The following is a 24655-nucleotide window of genomic DNA, read 5'->3' on the forward strand; positions in this document are numbered from 1 at the left end:
AAGGATATTTCCACCTGAGTATCTTGCTGATTCCTTAAATGTCACATTTCAGTAATGAGGTCCTCAATTTCTTTTTATCACAGGAAAAATAATTGGTAACTATGGAGTGAGGAACTGTGTGTTTGAACCCACCTACTACCCATACTTCCTAACTTTAATAGTTTGAGTAAGTTAGTTTCTCTGTACCTCATGTTCTTCTTTGTAAAATGGGAACAGTAATAACAGCATCTCTTTTACTAGTTTTTGTGATGATTTGAAGAAAACATGTAAGAAAAATGGTCAGAATATTGCCTATATATGGTAAATGCTCAACCATCTGCTTTTAGGAAAGATACTTCGGGAACACGGATGGGCATTTGTTTCACAAATTCATTGCTTAGGTCAATAAAGACATCATTGCTTAGTTGAGTCTGCCTTAAATATCCTCAGAACTCTTGCAGCATACACCAACAGTTGGGTTTCTCTGCACGTATCATTAACCCAGGAAAAGAACAAAATTCAAAATTCAGAACTTGGGTCTCTGCTCCACATGTATTGCTTTCTCATTATCATGGTTCAAATATTATTAAGCTGAACTATTGAAGATCAAGGACTTTCTATATTAATGTTCTTGTGTGTTGCATCTACAATCAAAACTCGTATTATCAATATCTGTCTTCCTTTTGCCTTCTATGTTCTTCTCTGAACTACAAACACTATAACTTACATCTCTGATGTAATTGATGTAGAAGAATAAAAGTCATATTAATTCTGTCATGACTGCTCCTTTCTTCCTGGTGCTAAGTCAAGGATTAGAGGCCCTCTTTCTACTTCTCCATCTTTACTCAGAGGCTAAGTGGAAACACGGCCAGATTATTATCTCTTAAGATTTATTTATGCATTTATTCATCTGAAAAGCAGAGCATCGTTGAGAGGGACAGAGAGCTTCCATCCACTGGATCACTCTTCAGATGGTCATAACAGCTTGGCCTGGGCCTGGCTGAAGCCAGGGTGCAGAGCTCCATTCAGGTCACCTACATGAGCATCAGGGGCCCAAGTATTTAGGCAAACTTCTGCTACCTTTCTTGACACATTAACAGGGAGCTGTTTTGGAAGCAGAACAGCTGGGATGGAAACAGCACTCAGATCCAGAATTCCTAGTGTAGCAAGTGGTGGCTTAACTCACTGTGTCACTTTGCTAGCTCCAGGTTATGATGTCTTAATATACCATGAGTTCAGTTTGATTATTTATTGTCTCTAATCAAACTTTTTTTCAAGATGTGGAGATAGGATGGGTATAAGGATGCCCCCGAAGAGAGTCTAAAGCCTGTTTTCAAAGTTATTAAAAGTTGTGAATTTTTCTGGTGGAATGTCTAACCTCAATGCATATAATTAATAATTACCACTTTGCCTTGAATTTTTTCTCTACATGGCACATCATGAATTCTCTGTCAAAACTAGCTGAGTGAGTCTAGCGTAGCACTTTTTTTGCCTCTAAGAAATTACTAGTTTAAGCTGATAGAATCAAAAAGGGAGCGAACAATCCATCATGGGAAGCGGGATACACAGTAGACTCACAGAATGGCAGATGTCCTAAATAGCACCCTGGCCTCAGAATCAGCCCTTAAGGCATTCGGATATGGCTGAAGAGCCCATGAGAGTATTTTAGGCATGGAAAGCCAAGACACCCTGGAAAAAAAAAAAAAAAAAAAAAAAGAAGACCTAAATGGAAGATCTCTGCAAGTGAGATCCCAGTAGAAAGAACGGGGCCATCAAATAAGGAGGTACTTTTCTCTGAAGGGAGGAGAGAACTTCCACTTTGACTATGACCCTGTTGGAATAAGATCAAAGTCGGCGAACTCAAAAGGTTTCCATTGCTTTGGCAACTCATGACTAGAGCCTAGGGAGATTACTGACGCCATAAACAAGAGTGTCAAATTGTTAAGTCAACAACAGGAGTCACTGTGTACTTACTCCTCATGTGGGATCTGTCCTTAATGTGTTGTCCAATGTGAAGTAATGCTATAACTAATACTGAAACAGTATTTCACACTTTGTGTTTCTGTGTGGGTGCAAACTGATGAAATCTTTCCTTAATATATACTGAATTGATTTTCTGTATATAAAGATAATTGAAAATGAATCTTGATGTGAATGGAATAGGAGAGGGAGCGGGAGATGGGAGGGATGTGAGTGGGAGGGAAATTATGGGGGGGAAGCCATTGTAATCCATTAATTGTACTTTGAAAAATTATATTTACTAAATAAAAAAAATTGTATAAATGAAATACCAATTGTATATTTACTAAATATTAAATCTTGGAAGAAAGAAATGTTTTTGACTAGTACATACTTACAGATATTTAAAATAGCACCTAAAATAATCCAATAAAATAAAATAATTATTCAGTTAAAAAAAGAAATTACTAGTTTATAAATTCACTACAAAGTTTAAAGAACAAGTCATTACGAAGTGTAAACGGGAAACTAGGTCTGCAAGAGAAAGTGTTCTTACAAATTCCACTTACTATAAAACATAATTTAAATGTAAAAATATTACTATCATTTCAGAAATATATCTAAGCTTCCTCTCTGTATTAGATGAGGAATATGGGTATATTGTCTAATAGGCTCCCTGTCACAGAGAGGACATTTTTGCCTTCAAGTATTTCAGAAATAATCTAGGCAAAAAGCGCCCTCTGATGGAGACTTTTGACTCACACAAGATTTGAATTACATAAAAGAAAACAAATTTTTTCTATAGAATAATCCAAAAGAACATTCAAGAGCAAATATTTTAAATCATGCTAAGAACTTCTATTAGGTTAATCTAATTTTTTTGACAGGCAGAGTGGACAGTGAGAGAGAAAGAGAGAAAGGTCCTCCTTTTCTGTTGGTACACTCCCCAGTGGCCACTATGGCCAGCACACTGCACTGATCCAAAGCCAGGAGCCAGGTCCCTCTCTTGGTCTCCCATGCAGGTGCAGGGCCCAAGGACCCAGGCCATCCTCCACTGCACCCCTGGGCCACAGCAGAGAGCTGGACTGGAAGAGGAGCCACTGGGACAGAATCCGGTGCCCCGACCGGACTAGAACCCGGTGTGCTGGTGCCACAGGCGGAGGATCAGCCTATTAATCCAGCCTGTCTATCTAATTTTAACAAGTGCAGAGAGTAATATAAATTACAATATGGTGGGTGTACATTTTTGTAATTATTTTGTGTTTCTCTCATTTCCTTTTGTGTCCCACTGGGAAGCACTTGAGTTCTAGAGTATCATGAGATAAGAGAATTTTGACAGAAGTTCTTTCAAAGACTGGTTCACATAAAGAAAGAGATTGAAGATAGATAGAAAGATGAGACTCTTCCTCTTTCCTCTCCATTTTATTCTTCCCAATGAATACAGGTGATGAACAGGATCATTTCAAAGCATTCTAAAACTACCTTTACCTTTTTGTTTATAACTGCAAAACAATATCAATTAAAAATTCTAAAAAACATGATACAAATGTAGTAAATTATACATGTAATGGTTATTTGAAAGAAACTAAAATACAAGAACACAGAGACAAATTGACTGTACTTAGTACATGAATGAATTACATGCATGGGATATCTTCTTTCCATCCTCTCGCTTTCAGTGTGCAGGTATCTGTTGGCAAGATGTATTTCTCGTAGGCAGCAAATAGATGGGGTTTGTTTTCTAAACCATTCAGCCCGTCTGCATCTTTTAACTGGAGTACTGGGGCCGATGGGACAAGGAAGAAAGCCTTAGCCATTCTTGCTCATTACCCAAAAGATAGATAAAATCAGAAATTATCCCTTGTCCCTGAATCCCAATTCAGTCTCACACCTTACTGTGTTCCACACAACCCCTGCATTCTTCCCCAAGCTTGGAAGCTGGCTAGCCAAAACAGAAGGACCTGTATGAAGGAATTCACCCCTGCCTACTGGCCCCCCTCCCTCAACCCCACCCTAGTCCACCTAAGACATATAAAAGCCTAGCCCCTGGGGTCTGGGTCCTCTGACACATGTTCAGTCTGTGTGCACACTGGTAGTTGGTCACCCACCTTGAGGAGGCAGAAGAAAGAATATCTGAGTTAGAAGACAAATCACTGGAAATTATACAGTCAGACCAAAAAAAAAAAAAAAAAGAAGAAATCAGGAAAACTGAAAACAGTGTTGGAGATTTATGGGATACATCAAACTGAGAGGTTCCTGCACTGCAAAAGAAACACTCAGCAAAGTGAAGAGGCAACTGACAATGGGAGAAAATATTTGAAAACTATGCACCTGATTAAGTATTAATATCCAGAATCTATAAAGAGTTCAAGAAAGTCAACACCAACAAAACAAACAATCTGATTAAGAGATGGACAAAGGACTTGAACAGACATTTTTCAAGAGAAGAAATTTAAATAGCCGACAGACACATGAAAATAGACTCAGGAACAATAGCCATCAGGGAAATGCCAATCAAAGCCACAGTGAGATAATTGACATAATGTGGGAAAATATTGACAAACTATGAAATTGATAAAGAACTAATAAACAGAATCCATAAAGAGTTCAAGAAACTCAACACAGCAGGACAACCAATCCAGTTAAGAAATGAGTAAAGGACTTAAACAGGCATTTTTCAAAGAGGAAATTCAGGTGCACAACAGAAACCTGAGAACAATGCTCAGGATTGCTAGCCATCAGGGAAATCCAAATCAAAGCCACAGTGAGGTTTCACCTCACCCAAGTTAGAATGGCTTTCATACAGAAATCAACAGACAACAAATGCTGGTGTGGATGTGGGGGGAAAGCCACGATTGTTGGGAATGTAAAGTGTTTACAGCACTATGGGAGGTAGTATGGAGATACCTCAGAAATCTGAAAATAAACCTACCATATGACCCAGTCATCTGACTGCTGGGAATTTACCCAAAAGAAATGAAATCAGTGTATGAAAGAGTTGTCTTTACCCCTTGATTATTGCACCTCAATTCACAATAGCTAAGATATGGAATCAACCTGGATCTCCATCAACTGAAGATTGGATACAGAAATTATGGGATATGTACAGCATGGAACTACACAGTGGCAAAGGAAAAGGAGGGGCTGGTGCTGTGGCATAGCAGGTAAAACCACTACCTGCAGTGCCGGCATCCCATGTGGGTTCTGGTTCGAGTCCCAGTTGCTCCACCTCCTATCCAGCTCTGTGCTGTGGCCTGGGAAAGCAGTAGGAGATAGCCCAAGCCTTGTATTCATGTGGGAGACCTGGAAGAAGCTCCTGGCTCCTGGCTTCGGATAGGTGCAGCTCCAGCTGTTGCAGCCAACTGGGGAGTGAACCAGAAGATGGAAGACCTCTCTCTCCTGCTGCCTCTCCTTTCTTTCCATTTCACTCTGATTTCAAGTAAAATAAATCTTTAAAAACAAAAAAAGAAAAATGAAATCCTGATGTTTGCAACAAAATGGATGCAACAGGAAGCCATTAGACTTAGTGAAATAAGCCAGTCCCCCAAAAATATACACCATATGTTCTCCCTGATATGGTAATTAACAGAATATCTAAAAGGTAGTCTATAGAAGTGAAATTGATATTTTGATAAGTGATGATTTTTGAACAACTCTTTTCTCGACTGTTGAGCAACTTTTTTTCATAGTATTTGTTGAGTTCTTTATTTAATGTAAGGTTAATCTTGTGAGTATAAAGTTAATTGAAAATAGGTATTTGTATAAAATAGCAATGGGAATAGAAGAGGGAGGTGGAGATAGGTGGGAGTGCCAGTGGGAGGGAGGGTAGTGTAGGATGAATCACTATGTTGCTTATAAGATAAGTCGCATTCACAGTAACTACAGAAATTTTAAATAGCTTTGGATAAATTTAACCAGGGATGTGCAAGATCCTTAACAATGAAAACCATAGTCTGCTGGTTCATTTCCCATATGGCAACAATAGATGGGATAGGGGCAGGTTGAAGTGAGGAACCAAGAACTGCCTTTTGAGTCCCCCACATGGATGACAGAGTCCAGCTACTTGGGCCACCTTACACCACTTTCTCAGGTGCATTAACAAGAAGATGGATCACAAGTGGAGCAGCTGAGACTGGCACCAACACTCCTTAATGGGATGCTAGTATTGCAAGCCGTGGCTTAACATGCTCCTCCACAATGCTGCCCCGTATCTCTTTCATTTAAAAAAAAAAAAAGTAGTATTCTAAATGTCTTACAGTGATAACTCATTGTTATTTTAATGTGCTCACCTGATGGTGAGCATCTTTCCATGTGTTTAATGATCATGTGTGCATTTTCTTTGTGAGGTGCCTGTTATGTAGTAGTTACCCTATGCTCAGGAGGTAAGTTCCAGAATTATAACAGGTGCTTGAAACTTCATATAATATCAAACACAAAGTTCACTGTTTTTCTTGTAGACTTGTATGTCACTGGAAGATTAGGATATGTTCTGAGAGCAAGCAGTTTAAATTCTTATTTCTCATTTTGTGTATGCCTTACTATTTTTGTCTTAGTACATTGGCTAGGACCTTGAAAACAATGTTGAATAGAATAATGAGAGAACTTTCCTGCCTAATTTATGATCTTAACAAGAAAGTATGTAGTTTTTAACCATTAAGTAAAATGTTATTTGTAGAGATTTTATAAAATTGAGGAAATATACCTCTTTTTCTAGTTTGCTGAGAGTGTTAATCATGACTGAATTTTTCAAATATTTTATGTTGATAACTTTATATGATTTTTTTCATTGTATGTTGATGTGATAGACTACATTTTAGGAAATTTCTGTGTTGAGCCAGCCCTCCATTTGGTCATATTTTACAAGTTTTTAGAAATATTTTTGGATTTGATTTGCTAAAATGTGTTGAGAATCTTTACATTTATATGCTCATGCGAGACACTGATCTGCAGTCTTCCTTTCTTGATTTAGTAGGTGCTCACTGAATTTTTAGTTTGTGTGAGATTGTGAAGAACTGGAATCATTTTCTGACCTTAAAAGTTTAATAAAATTGACTCATGAAAAAATTTTACTTAAGGAGGTCCCAATAAACTGTGTACTGAATTTAGCACCAGGAACAAGTAATAAAGAAGGCAAAACAAGACTAGATATAAAAAAAATTCTGATGAAGGTGAACCAATGTCTTCAGAATATAAATAATGACAGTTGTCAGTTATTGAGTATTTGCCATGTGGAGGGTGGTTTTCTAACAATCTGCTTAATGTAGGATCTAATTCAATTGTCACAACTCATAAAAGAGATGCTGTTATTAAAATCCCTATTTTAGAAATCACTGCCCTAAGACACAGAGAGTTTAAGTAATTTTCCAGGTTGCCTGCTACATTTAAGATCCCAGCAGCATATGCAGAAAATACTTTCCAGTAGCTCTTTTAGAAGTAAAAATTTTGAAGAAAGAAATTTGAAAAATTGAGATATCCTAGGAGAGACTGGAAAATGTAGTCAGATATTATAATTATTGAAACTTTCAGAAGATAGAAGTAGAATCTGTGGAAATTTTCTATTTATGATGTGTGAAAATAAAAGAAAAATCCAATGCTTGTATTTCCCATCAGATATGAAGATGGTGGTGACATGGGAATTTAATTTTGACTCTTGGGTTTGTACAATCCCTGGGGCGAAGGGAAAACTTTAATAAAATTGTTGAATCCCCAAAGGAAAGAAAAGACAGATTATGGTCCAGTGTGTAAATACAGTCTCCTTATTTCCACTAGACTTTATTCTATAGAAGAAAAGATCTAACAAGCCAAGTACATGTTTATAGCCAAGTACATTCAACTCACATTAAATCTGTATCTTATCAACTGGCAAATGTGAGGACAATAAAGACTTTTTTCCTGTGTTGTATGGTATGACGTGAAGTCATAATTAGAAATTATGTGCCATAGTTCATAAAGATTCCCAGGGCACATTGGAAGTTATGTCTGCACTGTATGCTACTCATACCAAGGGAGCCAACACCACAGATCCTGGTGTTGCCCTTCCAGGGCCATGGTGTCAAATAACAAGACAAGGAGCAGCATTGTTTTCTAGTCTAAGGAGGGTGAGATTCTGAATTCCACACATTTTGGTGTCCTTCTTTTTGCTTGATTCCTAAGAGCTAAGATACTCATTTCTTTCTCCCTTGCTTGCTTTCTCATTTTTTGTAGTCCTGAGACTCAAGTAAAACAGGGAGAAGAATCTGTTTAAGGGAAATACAGATTGTACAGGATCATTGTAGATGCACAATTTATGGAATTTCAGTCAGTCAGTTCCCCCTCCATGAACGTGTCACTCACTGTTCTAGATGTAGGTCCTTGCTTCTGTAACACGGGGAAGTAACTTCACTTCTCCTAGACTCATTAATTTAACTTCTCCTAGATTTCTTAATTTTTGATTAAAAACACCATATATTCTCATTCCAGCAGAGTCTAATCTACATTAGAGTTTAGCATTAGTCATCTACCTCTAATTTTTCTGGTGAAGGGGGATCTCAAATGAATGAACATTGAGAGTAGAAAAGAAGATTTGTCCAGGTCGACTCTTCTTTGCTTGGATTTTCCAGTGGTCACAGAGCATATGTCATTGGTCTGTCCTCTGATGGCTAAACTGGTGTCACACTTTGCTGTGTTTAGAATGGAAGACAAGCAAGTGGGAGAAAGTACAGCATGGCATCAGGCAGTTCTGTTGGCTCATGAAGGGCTAGTCTTGGGTATTCTAGCACAGACTTCTCAGTTATGGAAGAAGATGCTGCAGGAAGAGCTGGATTATTCTCTAACACAAGCATTCCAACCTTTGTCCACAGACTCCCTGAGAGAAGAATGGCTCTTGGCAATGGATCTTCTGTGACTGAATTCATTCTGATTGGGTTAACAGACTGGCCAGATCTCCAACTTCTCCTGTTCTTCCTGTTTCTAGTCATTTATGTAGTCACTGTGTTGGGAAATTTGAGCTTGGTAATTTTAATTGGGTTGAATTCACAACTGCACACTCCCATGTACTTTTTTCTGTTTAACTTGTCCTTCATAGACCTCTGTTATTCTTCTGTGTTTACACCCAAAATGCTGATGAACTTCATCTCAAAGAAGAATGTTATCTCTTACATGGGATGCATGGCCCATTTATACTTTTACTCTTTTTTTGTCATTTCTGAATGCTATGTACTCATGTCAATGGCCTATGATCGTTATGTGGCCATCTGTAATCCACTTCTGTATAACATAGCCATGTCCCCTAAAGTGTGTTTCAGCCTTATGCTTGGTTCATACATGATGGCCTTTTCAGGTGCCATGGCCCACACTGGATGCATGCTGAGACTGACCTTCTGTGATGCAAACACCATTAACCACTACTTCTGTGACATCCTCCCAGTGATGCAGCTCTCCTGCACCAGCTCATATGTCAACGAACTGGAGGTTTTCATTGTGGTTGGCATCAACATCATTGTGCCCAGCCTCACTATCTTTCTCTCTTATGATTTCATTCTCTCCAGCATCTTTCAAATAAACTCCACTGAGGGCAGGTCCAAAGCCTTCAGCACCTGCAGTTCTCACATAATTGCTGTTATCCTTTTCTTTGGATCAGGTGCGTTCGTGTATCTTAAGCCATCTTCTGCTGGGACCATGGATGAGGGTAAATCTCCTCTGTGTTTTACACCAATGTGGTTCCCATGATGAATCCCCTAATCTACAGTCTGCAGAACAAAGATGTTCAATTTGCACTGAGAAGAACCCTGAATAGAAGAAAATTTCATTCAAAAATTGTATGTTCTTTATAGATAGTTCCAGAATTAGAAATAAGTTTAAAGAGAAATATCTTTTCATATTGTTTTATGGTAATTTTTAATTGAGTGTCTTGTCCATTTGTTTCCAATTATTTTAGTATTAAATATTTTTTCTCCATGATTTGTATCATTTCCCCTATTCATCATTTGTTTCTGATTAATATAAGGTTAAATATAATTTTGTCACTATCTTTATGTGGAAAAATGTGCCACTTGCAGTGTGTGGGTTTTTTTGCTTCCAGCTGTCATGTGCTATTGGAATCAGGCAATCTGTTTCTATTCTTCTCTTTATATCCTTGCCCTAATAGGAAAAGGTCTCCTTCAGATGAGAGTATTTTGTGGATATACAAGTTTGCACAAGGACTAGTGAGTATAATTTTACAGTATGTATTATATATACATTAGTCAGTATACATTAAGCTTCCTTTGGAAAAATCTATATTTACTTATATAAACCCAAAGTAGCTTATAGTAGATCATAGATATATATTTATCACCTAGGTAAGGTACCAAAGGTCAGCAAAAATTGATAATTTGTTTAAAGTCTTACAAGCTCTTAATGAAAGATCCTAGAGTGGATATTCTCTTGATTTCAAGGTGTGTATTCTTTCTGATATACTTCCTGTTTACTTCATTTATATTTTATTTAACTAAAGGTGAAATATAGAAGTCATTTCTATTTTGAAAGTTAATTTGCTTAGTTTCCAAGTATTTACACATCTCTCGGGGTGACAGTTGCTTTATTTATTTGTTTGATTTATGTAAGCTATTTATGGTCCTTCTTGTTTTGGAAGAGGTGGTATCTTGAGCTAGGATATGTGGAAAAGAAATAGGATGAGTAGGGAGCTGCATTGTCCCCAAAATTAGAACAATAAAAATATTTTGAAATGCTATCAAGTGCATTACAATTAATTAGAATCATGGAAGAGAAAGCCATTCAGCAGTCTGCCTTTAGCCCAGAAACGAAAGAGGCACACAACAAATGAATTAAGTGATCACTCTGCAGGGAATGCTCAGTGATGACTTAGAAACCATATTGACTTCCAAATTTGTTTTAGTTATGTAGAGAACTGTCTTAAAACTTTGATAAGACTTATAATCCACCATAGCCACACACTAATTATGTTGTATGCGAGGAATTATTTAAGGTGTGGCCACATTTGTGAGGAACCAGGAAGAGAAAGGGCAGCAGTTTCAGGAGATAAAATAGTGAACAGTAATAGTAATAACTTAGACTGAACTTAGAATGAAGGAATTCAGAAAATAAAATTATGGACAATTGAAGCTCTTATTTTAGATCCTCCTCTGTAAATGGAAAGGCCCTGGATATATTATGGTGATCACAGGGTTTATCTGAACAAGATGATTATGTTACTTGATAGTAAAGAGATGTCAAACCCTTGAGGCAGGAGTACCTGGGAACACCTGGATCATTCATGGTGTCCATTTGTTCATCTTAAATGCTTTTTAAGGTACTAAAACCTCACACTGTAGTTGGAAGAGCAATGATTAATTGAAAGAAACATTGATAAATCAACAGATCATGAAAATTTATTTGGCAGAATAGGATGTTGTATTGCTTTTCTTTTGATAAAACAGGCAAAGGATGACTACTCTGAACATCTTTAATCCTTGATGAAGCAACAATTGTCTAAGATAGACATAATGATTTTTACTATTTACCATTTTGGTAACATCTGCTCAAAATTTAAGTGCTGTGAAATTTAGAAATGTGTTTTCTTGGTGTTCATTTGTGGGGCAGGCATGTGGCACAGTTGTTAATTCCTCCGTGTGATGTCTGCATCTCCCATCAGAGTGCTTGGTCTAGTCCTGGCTCCTCTGCTTCCAATGTAGTTACCTGCTGATGTGCATTCTGGGAAGAACCAGATGAAGACCCTAATAGTTCAGTCCCTACTACCCACAGGGGAGAATTAGGCTGAGTTGCAGTTCCCTGGCTTTGGCATGTTCATTTGTTTCCAGATTCTTGGCATTACTAAAGCCTTCATTTGTATTTTGAAATGAACACTCAGATCTCATATACAAGCCCCAACATCAAGTTGCATGTTTTTCACCCAAAAGAGCTCTCTTAACAGAGGAGACATTTGGCTTATTGGTTAAGTGTTGGTTACGACACCCAAGTCCTATATCTGAGTACTGGATTTGATAACCTGACTCCAGATCCTGTTTCCAGTTTTCCACTAATGCAGACCCTGGAAGGCAGCAGGAATGGCTCAGGTAGTTGTTTTCTTGCCACCTACCTAGGAGACGTGAATTGAATAGCCCACTCTCCGCATCACCTACGCCCAGCCTCAGTTGTTCTGGGCGTTTGTGTATTGAAACAGCTGATGGGGACTCTGTGTCTGTCTGTCTCAATCTCAGCTTCTAGGACAAAAACGTTCTATTTATATAAAGTAGTTAACTTGGTTAGGTTTCTTTGATTTATGTGTTACTCACTGTTCCTCTGGATAAAATAGTTTTGGCTGTAGAAAGTACAATGTTTATATATAAGTAACTACCATCTCTGCTATTTTTAAAGCTTTGTAGGCATTGCAGTAGTGCATACACTCCAATACCTATGTTAGCATTAAAATGGAATAGTCCAAAGAGTGGGTTAAACTAGATTACAGATCTTTTGTTGAACAAACTTTAGAATACAAATGAAATATGTTTCAATATCAAGAAATACAAATTTTAAAATATAGTCTTCAGTCTTGAGTATTATTTTAGGGAAAATAATTAAAAGCTTATAAAGATAGGTTGCAGAAGTTAAGGGTAGCCAAATTTCAAAACTCAGCTTAGTTGATAGCTTTTAGTTAGCAAGTTTAGGCATGATATGTGTATTTGGTTTTCATTTCAAGGTGAGGGGATTTGGGGTATTTTACATGTACATGTAGAGTTAATCTTGTGACTTTTAAAAAAATGTGAATGGAACTAAAGAAGTAATAGAGGAGGTTTATGCCACTGAAATTGCCACATCTGAGGACTAGGCAGGTAGGTCATGGGACTCACTTAACCATACCTATGTACAGGCAGGGATTTTTTAAACTTAATTTTTTTGTTAGCATATTTTTAATTTACAGTATAGTCAAAGGTTTGGTTGCTTTACTAAAAAAGAGCTCAACAAATAAAAAACAAAAACACAAGTAAAAACTCCAAAAGGAAAATAAGCAAGGGCTGTAGACAATAATCAAATAAAAAGATGTTCTGCTTCACTTAAATAAATTTTAACGTAGTCACAAATCATTAAAATTTTGCAAGTCATTGAGCAAGCCTGGACTTTATAGGTAATAACAGAAAATGGCCCTCCAATCAAAGGTCAGAAAGAATGTTTCCTGGTTACATCCTGGAAACATTGAATGTTAACTTTCTCTAAGGAAGCTGCTATTGTTGCTTGGGATGAATTTGGAATGAGCATGGCCAGATTGGCCTCCAGTGAAGAACTCTTGAAAGCCAGAAGTAAAAGCCATTTGAGACCTACCTCCATTACTTCCTTATCCCTCACTCATGTTTACACTGCTGCCTTTCAGGCGCACATACACACATGCACACACCATTTTTTACCTGCTTAGTGCCTAGCAACCTGTGGCCATGAGATATATGTCACCAACATCATTAAGGCACAGGAAAGGGGAAATACTAAGCTATATTTTCACAATCCAACATAGAGTTATATCTGATCACATGGAAAGAGGCTAAAATGGTTTTATATAGTAAAGATTACTCCTGAAAACTGACTATGGTGCTATATTGTCCTTCTGAGTGTTGACATGGAGCTTTTACTAAAGAATAGCACAGGTGGAGTTTCCCTTGAGACTGGAATATTTATTTCACTGTGAATTATGCTCAAGCTCAGATGAGCAGTTGATATTCAGAGGCCATGTTGTTCAAAAATGTGTACCTTAAAACATTAAAATCTAACAATGAGAATGTTTTACACCAGAGGCAGAGATTTTCATCTTCCTCATTGAGTGGCAGGCTGGTGGATCCTGAGCGATGTAAAGACTATTGCTAACATGAAGCTGAGTTAACTTATTTCAAATATGGGGACAGACACATAAACAGATGTTAAAATTGCTCCTGGGAGGAGGATTATGCAGTTTCTCCTGCACCATCACTTCTGTGAGTATCTGAGCTTCTTAAGGAAGAACTTGGATGAAGAATGGGACAGGTGAATCTAGGTCACATTTCATAGTTGATGGGTCCAATGCTCAAAGGTATTCATGGATTGTTCCAAATCACAACTGAGGCGTGGTAGAACTGAGACTGGGCCTTGGTGTGTTTTATTTACAATGTGTAAGGGTTTATTACTATTATAATTGTACTAATTTACCTGCTTTTATCTTATTTATTTACTTTTAAAAGATTTCTTTATATATTTGAAAGCAGAGTAACAGAGATGAGAGAGAGAGGGAGCGAGCTTCCATTGACAGGTTCCCTCCCCAAGTGCTCACGTTGGCAGGGATTGGTCAGGCTGAAGCCAGGATCCAGGAACTTCATTCAAGTCTCCCACATGGATGACAGCGACTAAATTATTTGGACTTTAATCTGCTTTAACAGATGCATTAGCAGAAAGCTGGATTGGAAGTGGGATAACAGGGACTTGAATCATGCACTGTGATAGGAGATGCAGATGTCCCACATGACAGTTTAACCATTGCACCACAATGTCCACCCCTAATTTACCTATTTTTAAAAATCAGTGTAACACGAATAATCAATGACTTTGGTGACTAACACAAGCCTATGAAAAACAAGAGCAAAATACTAAAATAAGAAAAGTTTCCAAAAAGTGACTTTCATATTTTATAGTTCATAATGGCCCTGCATAATTTAGAATGTGTGGATATAATCTTAATCTGTCCTATACAGTGAAGGGAAACAAGCAAACAATCTTAATCCTGACCTATACAGTGAAGGGGAACAAGCAAATGTGGCCTTTCTCTTACAAGCATTCTTGTTTTGGGTTCTTCCTTTGCCCCTATACTATCAATCAATTCCTTATTTACACATTTTTAAATCTCACATCAGTGAAGTTTGCTAGGTACCAACATGTGTAGCCCAGTGTGGCAGATTGGTGCTATTCACTCTTCCAGATCACACATTTCCGGTCTTTCTGTAGGGAGATGTGGCATGTTACAGTTATAATCATGATAGACCTGATTCCAGTGCTTAGGTGCATTTTCCCACATGGCTTTTGTCCTTTTTGGACTGGATAACAGCATTAGTGTTTCCTTATTTAGCTGTCGAAGCTATAAAGAAAAGCCAGAGTCTGATTTCAACTGAGTCAGGATGGAGATTGAAAGAACAAATAAAATCATCATCAGTAATGGCCACGTAAAATGCTCTGAGGTGCTGAAAATACTTTATTAACCAATTTTCTTTGCTTATAAGCTACTCATTTTATATTAAGTAGAAGTCTATATAATTTATATACTTTTATGTTTTGTGTTTATGGTAATGTTCACATGTTGAGCCATCCTTGAAATCCCAGGATATATCTCATTTGTCATGATGTATAATCCCTTTAATATGCTACTGAATCAATATCATTGTGTTTTATTTATTTATTTATTTATTTACTAACAATTAAGATAAAGACATCTGTGTATTACATATATACAGATTTAGGAGTTTAGTGATACTTCCCACTCTGCCGTCCACCCCACTTACACTCTCACACTTCCTCTTCCTTGTTCTCATATTCCCTCTCAATATTTACAATGATCTACTTTAGTTTACTTTATACTCATAAGATTAACCCTACACTAAGTAAAGAGTTCAATAAATAGTAAGGCCGGCACCTCGGTTTAATAGGTTAATCCTCCGCCTTGTGGTGCCAACACACCAGGTTCTAGTCCCAGTGGGGTGCTGGATTTTGTCCCTGTTGCCCCTCTTCCAGGCCAGCTCTCTGGTATGGCCTAGGAGTGCAGTGGAGGATGGCCCAGTCCTTGGGCCCTGCACCCCATGGGAGAGCAGGATAAGCACCTGGCTCCTGCCTTCGGATCAGCGCGGTGCGCCGGCCACAGCGTACCAGCTGCAGTGGGCATTGGAAGGTGAACCAATGGCAAAGGAAGACCTTTCTCTCTGTCTCTCTCTCTCACTGTCCACTCTGCCTGTAAATAAATAAATAAATAAATAGTAAGAATAAAAAAAACTGTTCCTCAACAGTAGAGGCAAGGACTATAAACAATCATTGTATCTCAAAATTTGAAATTCACTCATACCCATTACATTTTTGGTACTTTATTTAGCTACCACATATCAGAGAAAACATATGGTATTTGTCTTTTGGGGACTGGCTTATTTCACTAAGTATAATGGTTTCCAGTTGCATCCACTGTGTTGTAAAAGACAGGATTTCATTGGAGAAATTTTACATCAGTAAATGAACTGTGTAGTTTGTCAATAATAGTACATGGGGATCTATTTCTGGATTCTCGTTTCATTTCATTGAGCAACCTGAGTATCTTTTTGTCACTACTGCAGAGTATTGATTATTGTAGCATTATAATGCTTTTTAAAGCAATTTTGTTGTCTCTAAAATTTGTCCGATTGGAAAATGTATTTGATTATTCTTATGTTCTCAGTTATTATTTCTTTGGCTTTCAAAATGCTCTTGAAGATCTGGTTGAAAACATTGCAAAACATTCCCCTTGGGACCTAACATAATTGTATGGAATGTACACATCAGCCGAGAGACAATGGACATCTTAGCAATACTGAATCTCCCAATCCATAAATATAGAGCATCACTCTATTTCTATGTTTTCTACTTCTTTGTCTTTTAGACATCTCTTTTGCACATATAATTATATCTAAGACTGATGATTAATTTGTGCTAGTGTAAATGATACTGATGCTTTAAATTTTAAATTGTTTTATGTTAATAAAAATAACATTTGTCTGAATGTTTTCATCTACCCAAACTATGTTGAAATTTAATTACCAATGTATTAAGAGCTGTGACCTTTAAGAGGTTTCTGAGTCATGAGGGCTCTGAAGTTATCCTGGGAAGGGATTTTCTCTCCTGAGGGTGGAATCCTTACAAAAGGACAGGCTCATCTCCCTTTCACTCATTCTCTGTTATGTCTCTGTCTTTCTCTACATCTCCCTTCTGTTACTCCTCCCCTCTTCTACCTTCTTACTTCTGCTTCTTCTTCCTATTTGCCCCTCTTCCACATGATTCCTAATATCATGTCATGATACAGCAACAATACTGTCACTAGATGCTGGCACATAGCTCTCAGACTTCCCAGCTTCCTGGACTATTAGTTATTATACTGTTGATTATAAACTATCCAACTTGTGACATTTTCTTATATCAATAAAAATAGATTAAGATAGATCTTATATTCTTTTTTAAAGTATTATTTTATTTACTTAAAGGGCAGAGTTACCGAGAGAGAGAGAGAGAGAGAAAGAGAGAGAGAGAGAGAGATTGAGAGAGAGAGAGAGAAAGCCTGGAGAGTCTTTTGGGTGTCCCATGTGTGTGCAGGAGCCCAAGAACTTGAGCCATCTTCCATGGCTTTCTCAGGCACATTAGCAGAGAGCTGGATTGGAAATGGAGGAGCTGGGACTTGAACCACCCCCATATGGAATACTGAAGTCACGATGGTGGCTTAATCTGCTATGCCACAATGCTTGGGCCTCTGAACCCATGTGGGAGACCCAGATGAAACTTCTGGCTGCATTTTGGCCCCTACACTGCCCATTGCAGTCATCTGGGGAGTGAACCAGTAGATAGACAGTTTTCTCTCCAGCAACTTGTGGCCATGTGCTATATGTCATCAATATAAATCAGGCACAGGAAGGAAGTAGATCTAAAAAATTGTGAATTCTTGATTTTCTCCATTTTCTTTTCAATTGCCTTGAATAGAAACAGTGATACTGAAGCATTTTTGTTTGTTCATCTTTAGTACATATTCTGAATGTGTTCTCTGCACAAAAGAGCACTCATTGTAGAGAAAAGAATTTTCTTCTACTTTTATCTTATTAAAATTGAAAAGTACAAATAAAAAGACTTTATAGTGTGATATATACTATAGCTGCAGAAAATATCAATGAATTCTCACCAAGTCTTTCCCAGGAAGAAGGTGGATCAGTAGTTTACAGGACAGAGAAACAGAGGACATAGTGCATCCAAGAAGGGAAAATATATATGGATCAAAGGTTAAAACTGAATCAGTTATAAAACAAATGTTCTGAGTTGACAGATAATATTTTCCCTACTTCTTAATCCAGAGTTTCTTATCTCTTACACAGTTTTCCTGTACATTACAATTTCTATAATGAGCAACAATCTCCATCTTAGTTCCAAAAAGCAGGAACTATTGATTCATTGATGTAGATTCCCATGCATTTAGCTTTTCTTGGAGAGTAAAAAGGCATTTAGAAAACTAAGGACTAATTAAGATGATTATTTACAAGAGAATGTCAAAGGACTCTTACCTAAATAATGCAAGGAGGAACTTTTAAAAATCAGATCCATGGATCTGCTGATGCCACTAGTTTGAGAACTTCAATCTAAAAGATGCAAGTCAGAATTTGTTAGAGTAATATTTATCTTTTCACATTACTGAATCCCAGCTTTAGTACTGAGTACTTATCCTTGGCCTTTATTTTGCATAATTATTCCTTTCTAGTTCTAGTCTTTATTTCTTTTATCTTTATGATCCCCAGAAATAATCTTAAATGTTCATTTTCAACATTTTATGAATCAAATTTGAATCCATGGAAGTTCTCATTCTATTTATGGGAAGATGAAACTCATGATGTGAACACCTATGGAAAATTGTCAGTTAGCTGCTTTCCTTAAATGAATATTGCTGGCTTCTACCATCAGACTCTGCTATTGCCAAGTCTCCAGTAAAACTATTTATCTAGGTAGGTGAGATAGAGTATTCTAACCAGATATCTCGAACTCAACACAAAATCACTTAATGCTATGACACTTCTGAACTTGAATTAAAATTGCAATATTTACTTTTGACTCATTCATTATGATTTTAACAATTCGAGTTATTATGACATCATCCTTTCTCTATGCATAATTATCTATAAATTTCTAAGTTCTCCAATGTTTTTCATCACATACCTGTCATGCAATAAACATATGTTAATTATCGATTATATGCTGGCTCAATCTTACAAGTTAAAAAGAAAACTCTTTGTCAATGGAATGAATAGTGTTTATGAGAAACAAAGTAGGTAATACTGGACAGCCTTCATGACCTTCCATCGCTGGTGTTTATATGAGGTACATTCTTGCCCATCGGAAGACAGAACCATGGTGATAGAAATATTCATCTGACCAGGGAGTGCAGTGGAGTATGACCCAAGTACTTGGGCCCTGCACCCCGTGGGAGACCAGGATAGTACCTGGCTCCTGCCATCGCAGTGCACCAGCCACAGCGGCCATTGGAGGGTGAACCAGCGGCAAAAGGAAGACCTTTCTCCCTGTCTCTCTCTCACTGTCCACTCTGCCTGTCAAAAATAAATAAATAAATAAATAAATAAATAAATATGCCATCTAAATCATTCTTCCAATGGCAAATGTTAGATAAGGTTTTCCCCTCTTCAATGACGCAATGTAACCCTAGTATTATCTGATTTGGTCATTTAGCACACAATTTTTTTCCAGAGGGGAAAAATAGTTGAAAACGATTATTTTAGGGACAGGCTTTGTGGGACAGTAGGTTAAGCCACCAAAACCACCATCCCATACTGGAGCACTGATGATTCAAGTCCCAAATGCTCCTTTTTCAATACAGCTCCCTACTAGGGCACTGGGAAAGCAACTGAAGATGGCCCAAGATTCATTTGCAGAATGAACCAGCCAATGGAAGATCTCTTTCTCTCTGTGTCTCTCTCTCTGTCTCTGTCATTCTTCCCTTCAAATGAATAAAATAAATCTTTTTTAAAAATGATGATTTATAAAAAAGACATGAATTTCTTCATTAGTATTGTAAATTTAAAGGAAAAAAGAGAAGAACAAATTATATAATGTTGTTGAAAGTAAAAAGATGAACTGTACAAAAATTTGAATTAAATTATTGGGAGTAGACAAATGTCCTTTGCCATAGTAAAAAAGAAATAGAAAGAGTCAGCTATAAAATATTGTGACTAAACCTACAGAATTTCTCTGCTTTGTAATTACCAGCACAGAAAGATATTGTGTCTGATCAAAACCTTCTCCTACTCACAGTTCTGTGCATAGCAAGTTTAATATCTTTGTTCCTCAGGCTATAGATCAAGGGGTTCATCAAAGGAACTGTATTGGTATAAAATACAGAAGAGATTTTACCCTCATCCATTGACACAGCAGAAAACGGTTTGAGATACATAAATGCACCTGAACCAAAAAAAAGAGAAATAGCAATTATGTGGGAGCTACAGGTGCTAAAGGCTTTGGACCTGCCCTCAGTAGAACTGATGCGCAGGATGCTGGAGAGAATGAAACCATAAGAAATAAAGATGGTGAGGCTGGGGATAATGATGTTGATGCCCACCACAATGAAAACCTCCACCTCATTGATATATGTGCTGGTGCAGGAGAGCTCAAGTAAAGGAAGCAGATCACAGAAATAGTGGTTGATGGTGTTTGCATCACAGAAGGTCAGTCTCAGCATGCATCCAGTGTGGGCCATGGCACCTGAAAAAGCCAGCAGGTATGAACCAAGCATAAGGCAGAAAGAGACTTTTGGGGACATGGCTATGTTGTACAAAAGTGGATTACAGATGGCCACATATCGGTCATAGGCCATTGATGTCAGCACATAACATTCAGAAATGGAAAAAAAGCAAAAAAAGTACAACTGGGACATGCACTCCATGTAAGAGATCATATTCTTCTTTGATATGAAGTTCATTAACATTTTCGGTGTAAACACAGAGGAATAGCAGAGGTCTATGAAAGACAAGTTCAAGAGGAAAAAGTACATGGGAGTGTGCAGTTGTGAATTCAACCCAATTAAAATTATCAGGCCCAAATTTCCCACCACAGTGAACAGATACATGACTAGAAACAGGAAGAACAGGGGGAGTTGTAGATCTGGCTGGTCTGTCAACCCCACCAAGATGAACTCAGTCACAATAGAGACATTTCCAGAAGCCATTCTTCCCTGGGGGAACCTGTGGACACAGGGAAGAAAAGATAATGTTGTAGGACAACTCAGCTCTTCTCACAATATTTGTCCCACAACATATAGTATTGCTGGGATTTCTGAGATTTAGCCCAACCTCAGCTCACAGGATCCACCTTTAGTACTACCCTGATACTGAGTGGCACTGTCTCCCTCTTAACAAGATAAGTATTGTGAAGTACATAACAAAGTTACCATTAGATGCCAGTGCTACCTTATGAAAACATGACAATTGAAAGCCAAGGAAAAAAAAAAGAAGAAAAGTGGACCAGGATAGTATTGTCCTTCTATTTTCTTGACATTTCTTCCTTTACTTGTTCCCTCCTCTCACCAATAAAATTGGAGGCAGAGGCATTAGCAACCTGGTCCTGGTCTCAAATACTGATTAGCCTCTGGTGGGGTGGAAACCAAGACCACTGTTCCTGAAACAAACAGCAAGCATCTACAAGAGGTTAAGTTAATTCCCAATGTCACAAAAATGTCCTACAACTGGAAGAGTAAGTGTTTTATCCATGAAAGGGAGACTACCGCCAGATACTGCATTCCTGAGCACCCTGGTGTCTCTGCTCATGTGGACTGCCCTCTTGAACAGATTCTGATATCAGTTTCCCTGAGTCATAAACTACATGAAATGAAAAATAAAAGGGAACAGCTTAGATCCCCAGACTTCAATCTCGAAGCTAATGAGACAACAATATTCACAGAATCCAGGAACTCACCCTGCTTAGGACAGGAATCCTTGGTACTTTCTTATTGCTTATATACCGCTATTGTCCTGAATGGAAAACTTTAGGTTTTGAGGATTCGGTTTCTTTGACTCCAACATGCAGCCCAGATTATATTTCCAATATGCGCTGGAAATATTTATGAAATATAGATAGTATATTTTGATTATGACTCTGAATCCTTTCACACATTAGAGAAAAATAAATTATTTCTCATTTTCACATTTTCCATTTGATAAGACACAGAAGACTTGATATGAGTTTAATGATATATTGCACTTGGTTATAAACCAAGGAGATGGCTCAGTCTCTTCTGTAGGGAGCAGATTCAAAGTCTAACAGAGAAATAGGAGAGAGTATTTATAGTCTAGATCATAATCTGTCTTTAATTCCTTAGAGACTCACAATGCTTTCTCAGACTTTTCCCTTCACCCTAGGGATTGTGCATCCCTCAAGGTAGAGCCAATAATAAGTTTTCATCTCTGTTCTGGTGAAATAGAAAGTCCTGGATCTCCTTCCCACCATAAACAAAGTAGTTCATCCATTCCTAGGCAGATTTCATTTTTGGGTATTCCAAACTACTTTAGATGTTCCTGCACCATAGCCTAGAATTAAACCAGCCACACTGAGTCTGGCAGAAAACTTATTCATTCTCTTGCTGTTTTCACTATTTTAATGTAGCACCATAAAACTGGGGGAAAGAGGATGCTCTCCTTGGGAATGTACACCATACATCCCATCTTGCACATTTGGAGAGATGATCCAGAAGACTGGCTTCTATTCAACCTGTTTAATAACACTGGCAGAACACAGGAAATGGTATACTCTGATCACCAGGGGCCAGTGGGAACAGAGAGGGCAGTTTTCAGTGGCAATCAGCACAGTCTGTTCTCTAAGCTCAGGGCAAAGGCAGAAGCTGTAACATCCCTACCATCCTTTTTGCCGCTGAGTAGGGAAAGAGAGGCATTAAATTTCCAGTGCTCACCTTTTGGGGAGTATACTAGAAAAGGCAACTGACCACTATCTAGGTTATCTTGGAATGTGACAAATGACAGTATACCCTAGCTTCCTGGGTCCAGTGGGGACACAGATAGTGCTTTTGTGTTTTTAATTTTTTTAAGTTTCTTATTCCCTGTTTATACCTTTCATACTCCATATTTGTTTTGTGGATACAGTATCATCTTACCTCTGTATCTTTTTCTTTATTTTACTTATTTTAGTTTTAGTGGATTTTTTTTTAAATTTTTAACAGATTCAGTGTAGTACACAGATACAATTCTAAGAATTTAATATCCCTTTTCTCCCTTTCTTTTTTAAGATTTATTTATTTATTTATTTATTTTAAAGACCAAGTTACAGAGTGGCAGTGGTAAAGAGAGAGAGAGACCCTCCATCCACTGGTTCACTCTTAAATGTCCGCAATGGCCAGAGCTGGGCCAATCCAGAGCCAGGAGCCAGGAGCTTCTTCTTTGTCTCCCATTGTGGATTCAGGGGCCCAGAGACTTGGGTCATCTTTTACTGGTTTCCCAGACCATAACACAGAACTGGAACAGAAGAGGAGCAGTTGGGACTCCAACTGGTGCCCATATGGGATGCTGGCTCTGCAGGAGTTGGCTTTACCCGCTAAGCCACAGCACTGGCCCCCATTTCCCCACTTTCTCCTTCCTGTCATCCCTCCCTGTCCCTTTCTTTCATTATGACATTCTTTCTTATTTTTGTTAGTTTTTGAAATAGTATATTTTTTGTTGACATTATAGTCGAGGGTTTCACACTCCATCAAATAAACTAGTAAAAAGCAAAAAAAAATAAAGCCCCTATTTTAGCAGGAAAATATGAAGGGTTATAAAAAAAAAGTTGAATGGAAAGACGGCCATTTCACCCACATGCAGCACATTTTAAAGAAATTACAGATCATTGAAACTATAGCAAGGTAACATTCTTAACCAATGGTTTCACAATGGTGTAGAACAAAGATTGGCAAAATTATGTTTGCAGCAATACTAATGCACAAAGGTATTTTTTGATTTTTTATCTTTCTAATTTTAACTCCCATTTATAAGGAACAATATGTAGTATTTGTCTTTCTGTGTCCCACTTATTTCACTCAATATGATGTCCTCCAGTTGTATGCATTTTGTAAACTGGAACTTAATTCATTTTTATACCTGAATAATATTCCATTGTGTATGTATATTTTCTTTATCCATTCATCTGATATGATGGATTGAGTCCGTCTGTTGGCTATTGTGAACAGTGCTACTATAGCTGTGATGGTGCGGGCATCTCTTTGATGCAACCTGTTCCCGTCTTTTGGGTATAAACCCAAAGATAACATTTCTGCAACATATGGCATATTTAGTTTCACACTTGATCTTAGCCAAAAGGCTGAGAAGTGATGGCATATTTAGTTTCTTAAGAAATAACCTTACTGTTTTCCACAGCGGCCACACTGATTTACCTTCCCTCCAATATTATGTTTGAGTGTCCCCATTTCTCCACATCTTTGCCAGCATTTGTTACTTTCTGTTTTGGATTTTAGCCACTCTGACAGGGGTGAGGTGGTTTCTCATTGTGGTTTAGATTTTCATTTCCATGATGGCTACTGATAGTTGAAGATTTTTTCATATATTTGTTAGCCATTTGTATTCTTTTTTAAAACTTTTATTTACTAAATATAAATTTCCAAAGTGCAGTTTATGGATTACAATAGCTTCTCCCCATAACTTCCCTCCCACCAGCACCTCTCCCATCTCCTGCTCCCTTTCCTGTTCCATTCACGTCAAGATTCATTTTCAATTATCTTTATATACAGAAGATCGATTTAGTATATATTAAATAAAGATTTCATCAGTTTGCTCCCACACAGAACATAAAGTGTAAAATACTGTTTCAGTACTAGTTATAGCATTAATTCACATTGAACAACACATTAAGGACAGAGATCCTACATGAGGAGTAAGTACACAGTGACTCCTGTTGTTGAATTAACAATTTGACACTCCTGTTTTTGAGAACTGTCTATTGAAGTCCTTTG

General features: G+C 37.6%; 3 protein-coding genes across 4 annotated transcripts in view; 1 reads left to right on the forward strand and 2 right to left on the reverse strand.

Moving 5' to 3' along the window:
* Positions 1–24655, reverse strand: part of LOC100352376 (olfactory receptor 8B3-like) — a 113499-nt gene that overhangs the window by 16966 nt on the left and 71878 nt on the right. The gene's annotated exons all lie outside the window — the stretch shown is intronic.
* LOC100352124 (olfactory receptor 8B3) lies at positions 8794–9749 on the forward strand. The gene is given in 2 exon segments (XM_070065347.2): positions 8794–9613; positions 9616–9749. Coding segments are annotated over 2 exon segments (954 nt in total).
* LOC100351879 (olfactory receptor 8B3-like) lies at positions 19825–22802 on the reverse strand. Its single transcript, XM_008260123.4, has 2 exons — positions 22795–22802; positions 19825–20870 (listed from the first exon to the last, which is right to left on the reverse strand). The coding sequence occupies exons 1-2, from the start codon at positions 22800–22802 to the stop codon at positions 19937–19939; spliced, it is 942 nt and encodes a 313-aa protein (XP_008258345.3). The 3' UTR covers positions 19825–19936.

This window comes from Oryctolagus cuniculus, chromosome 1, assembly GCF_051225735.1.
Source record: "Oryctolagus cuniculus isolate XC-2025 breed Fujian yellow rabbit chromosome 1, ASM5122573v1, whole genome shotgun sequence".
NCBI lineage: Eukaryota > Metazoa > Chordata > Mammalia > Lagomorpha > Leporidae > Oryctolagus > Oryctolagus cuniculus.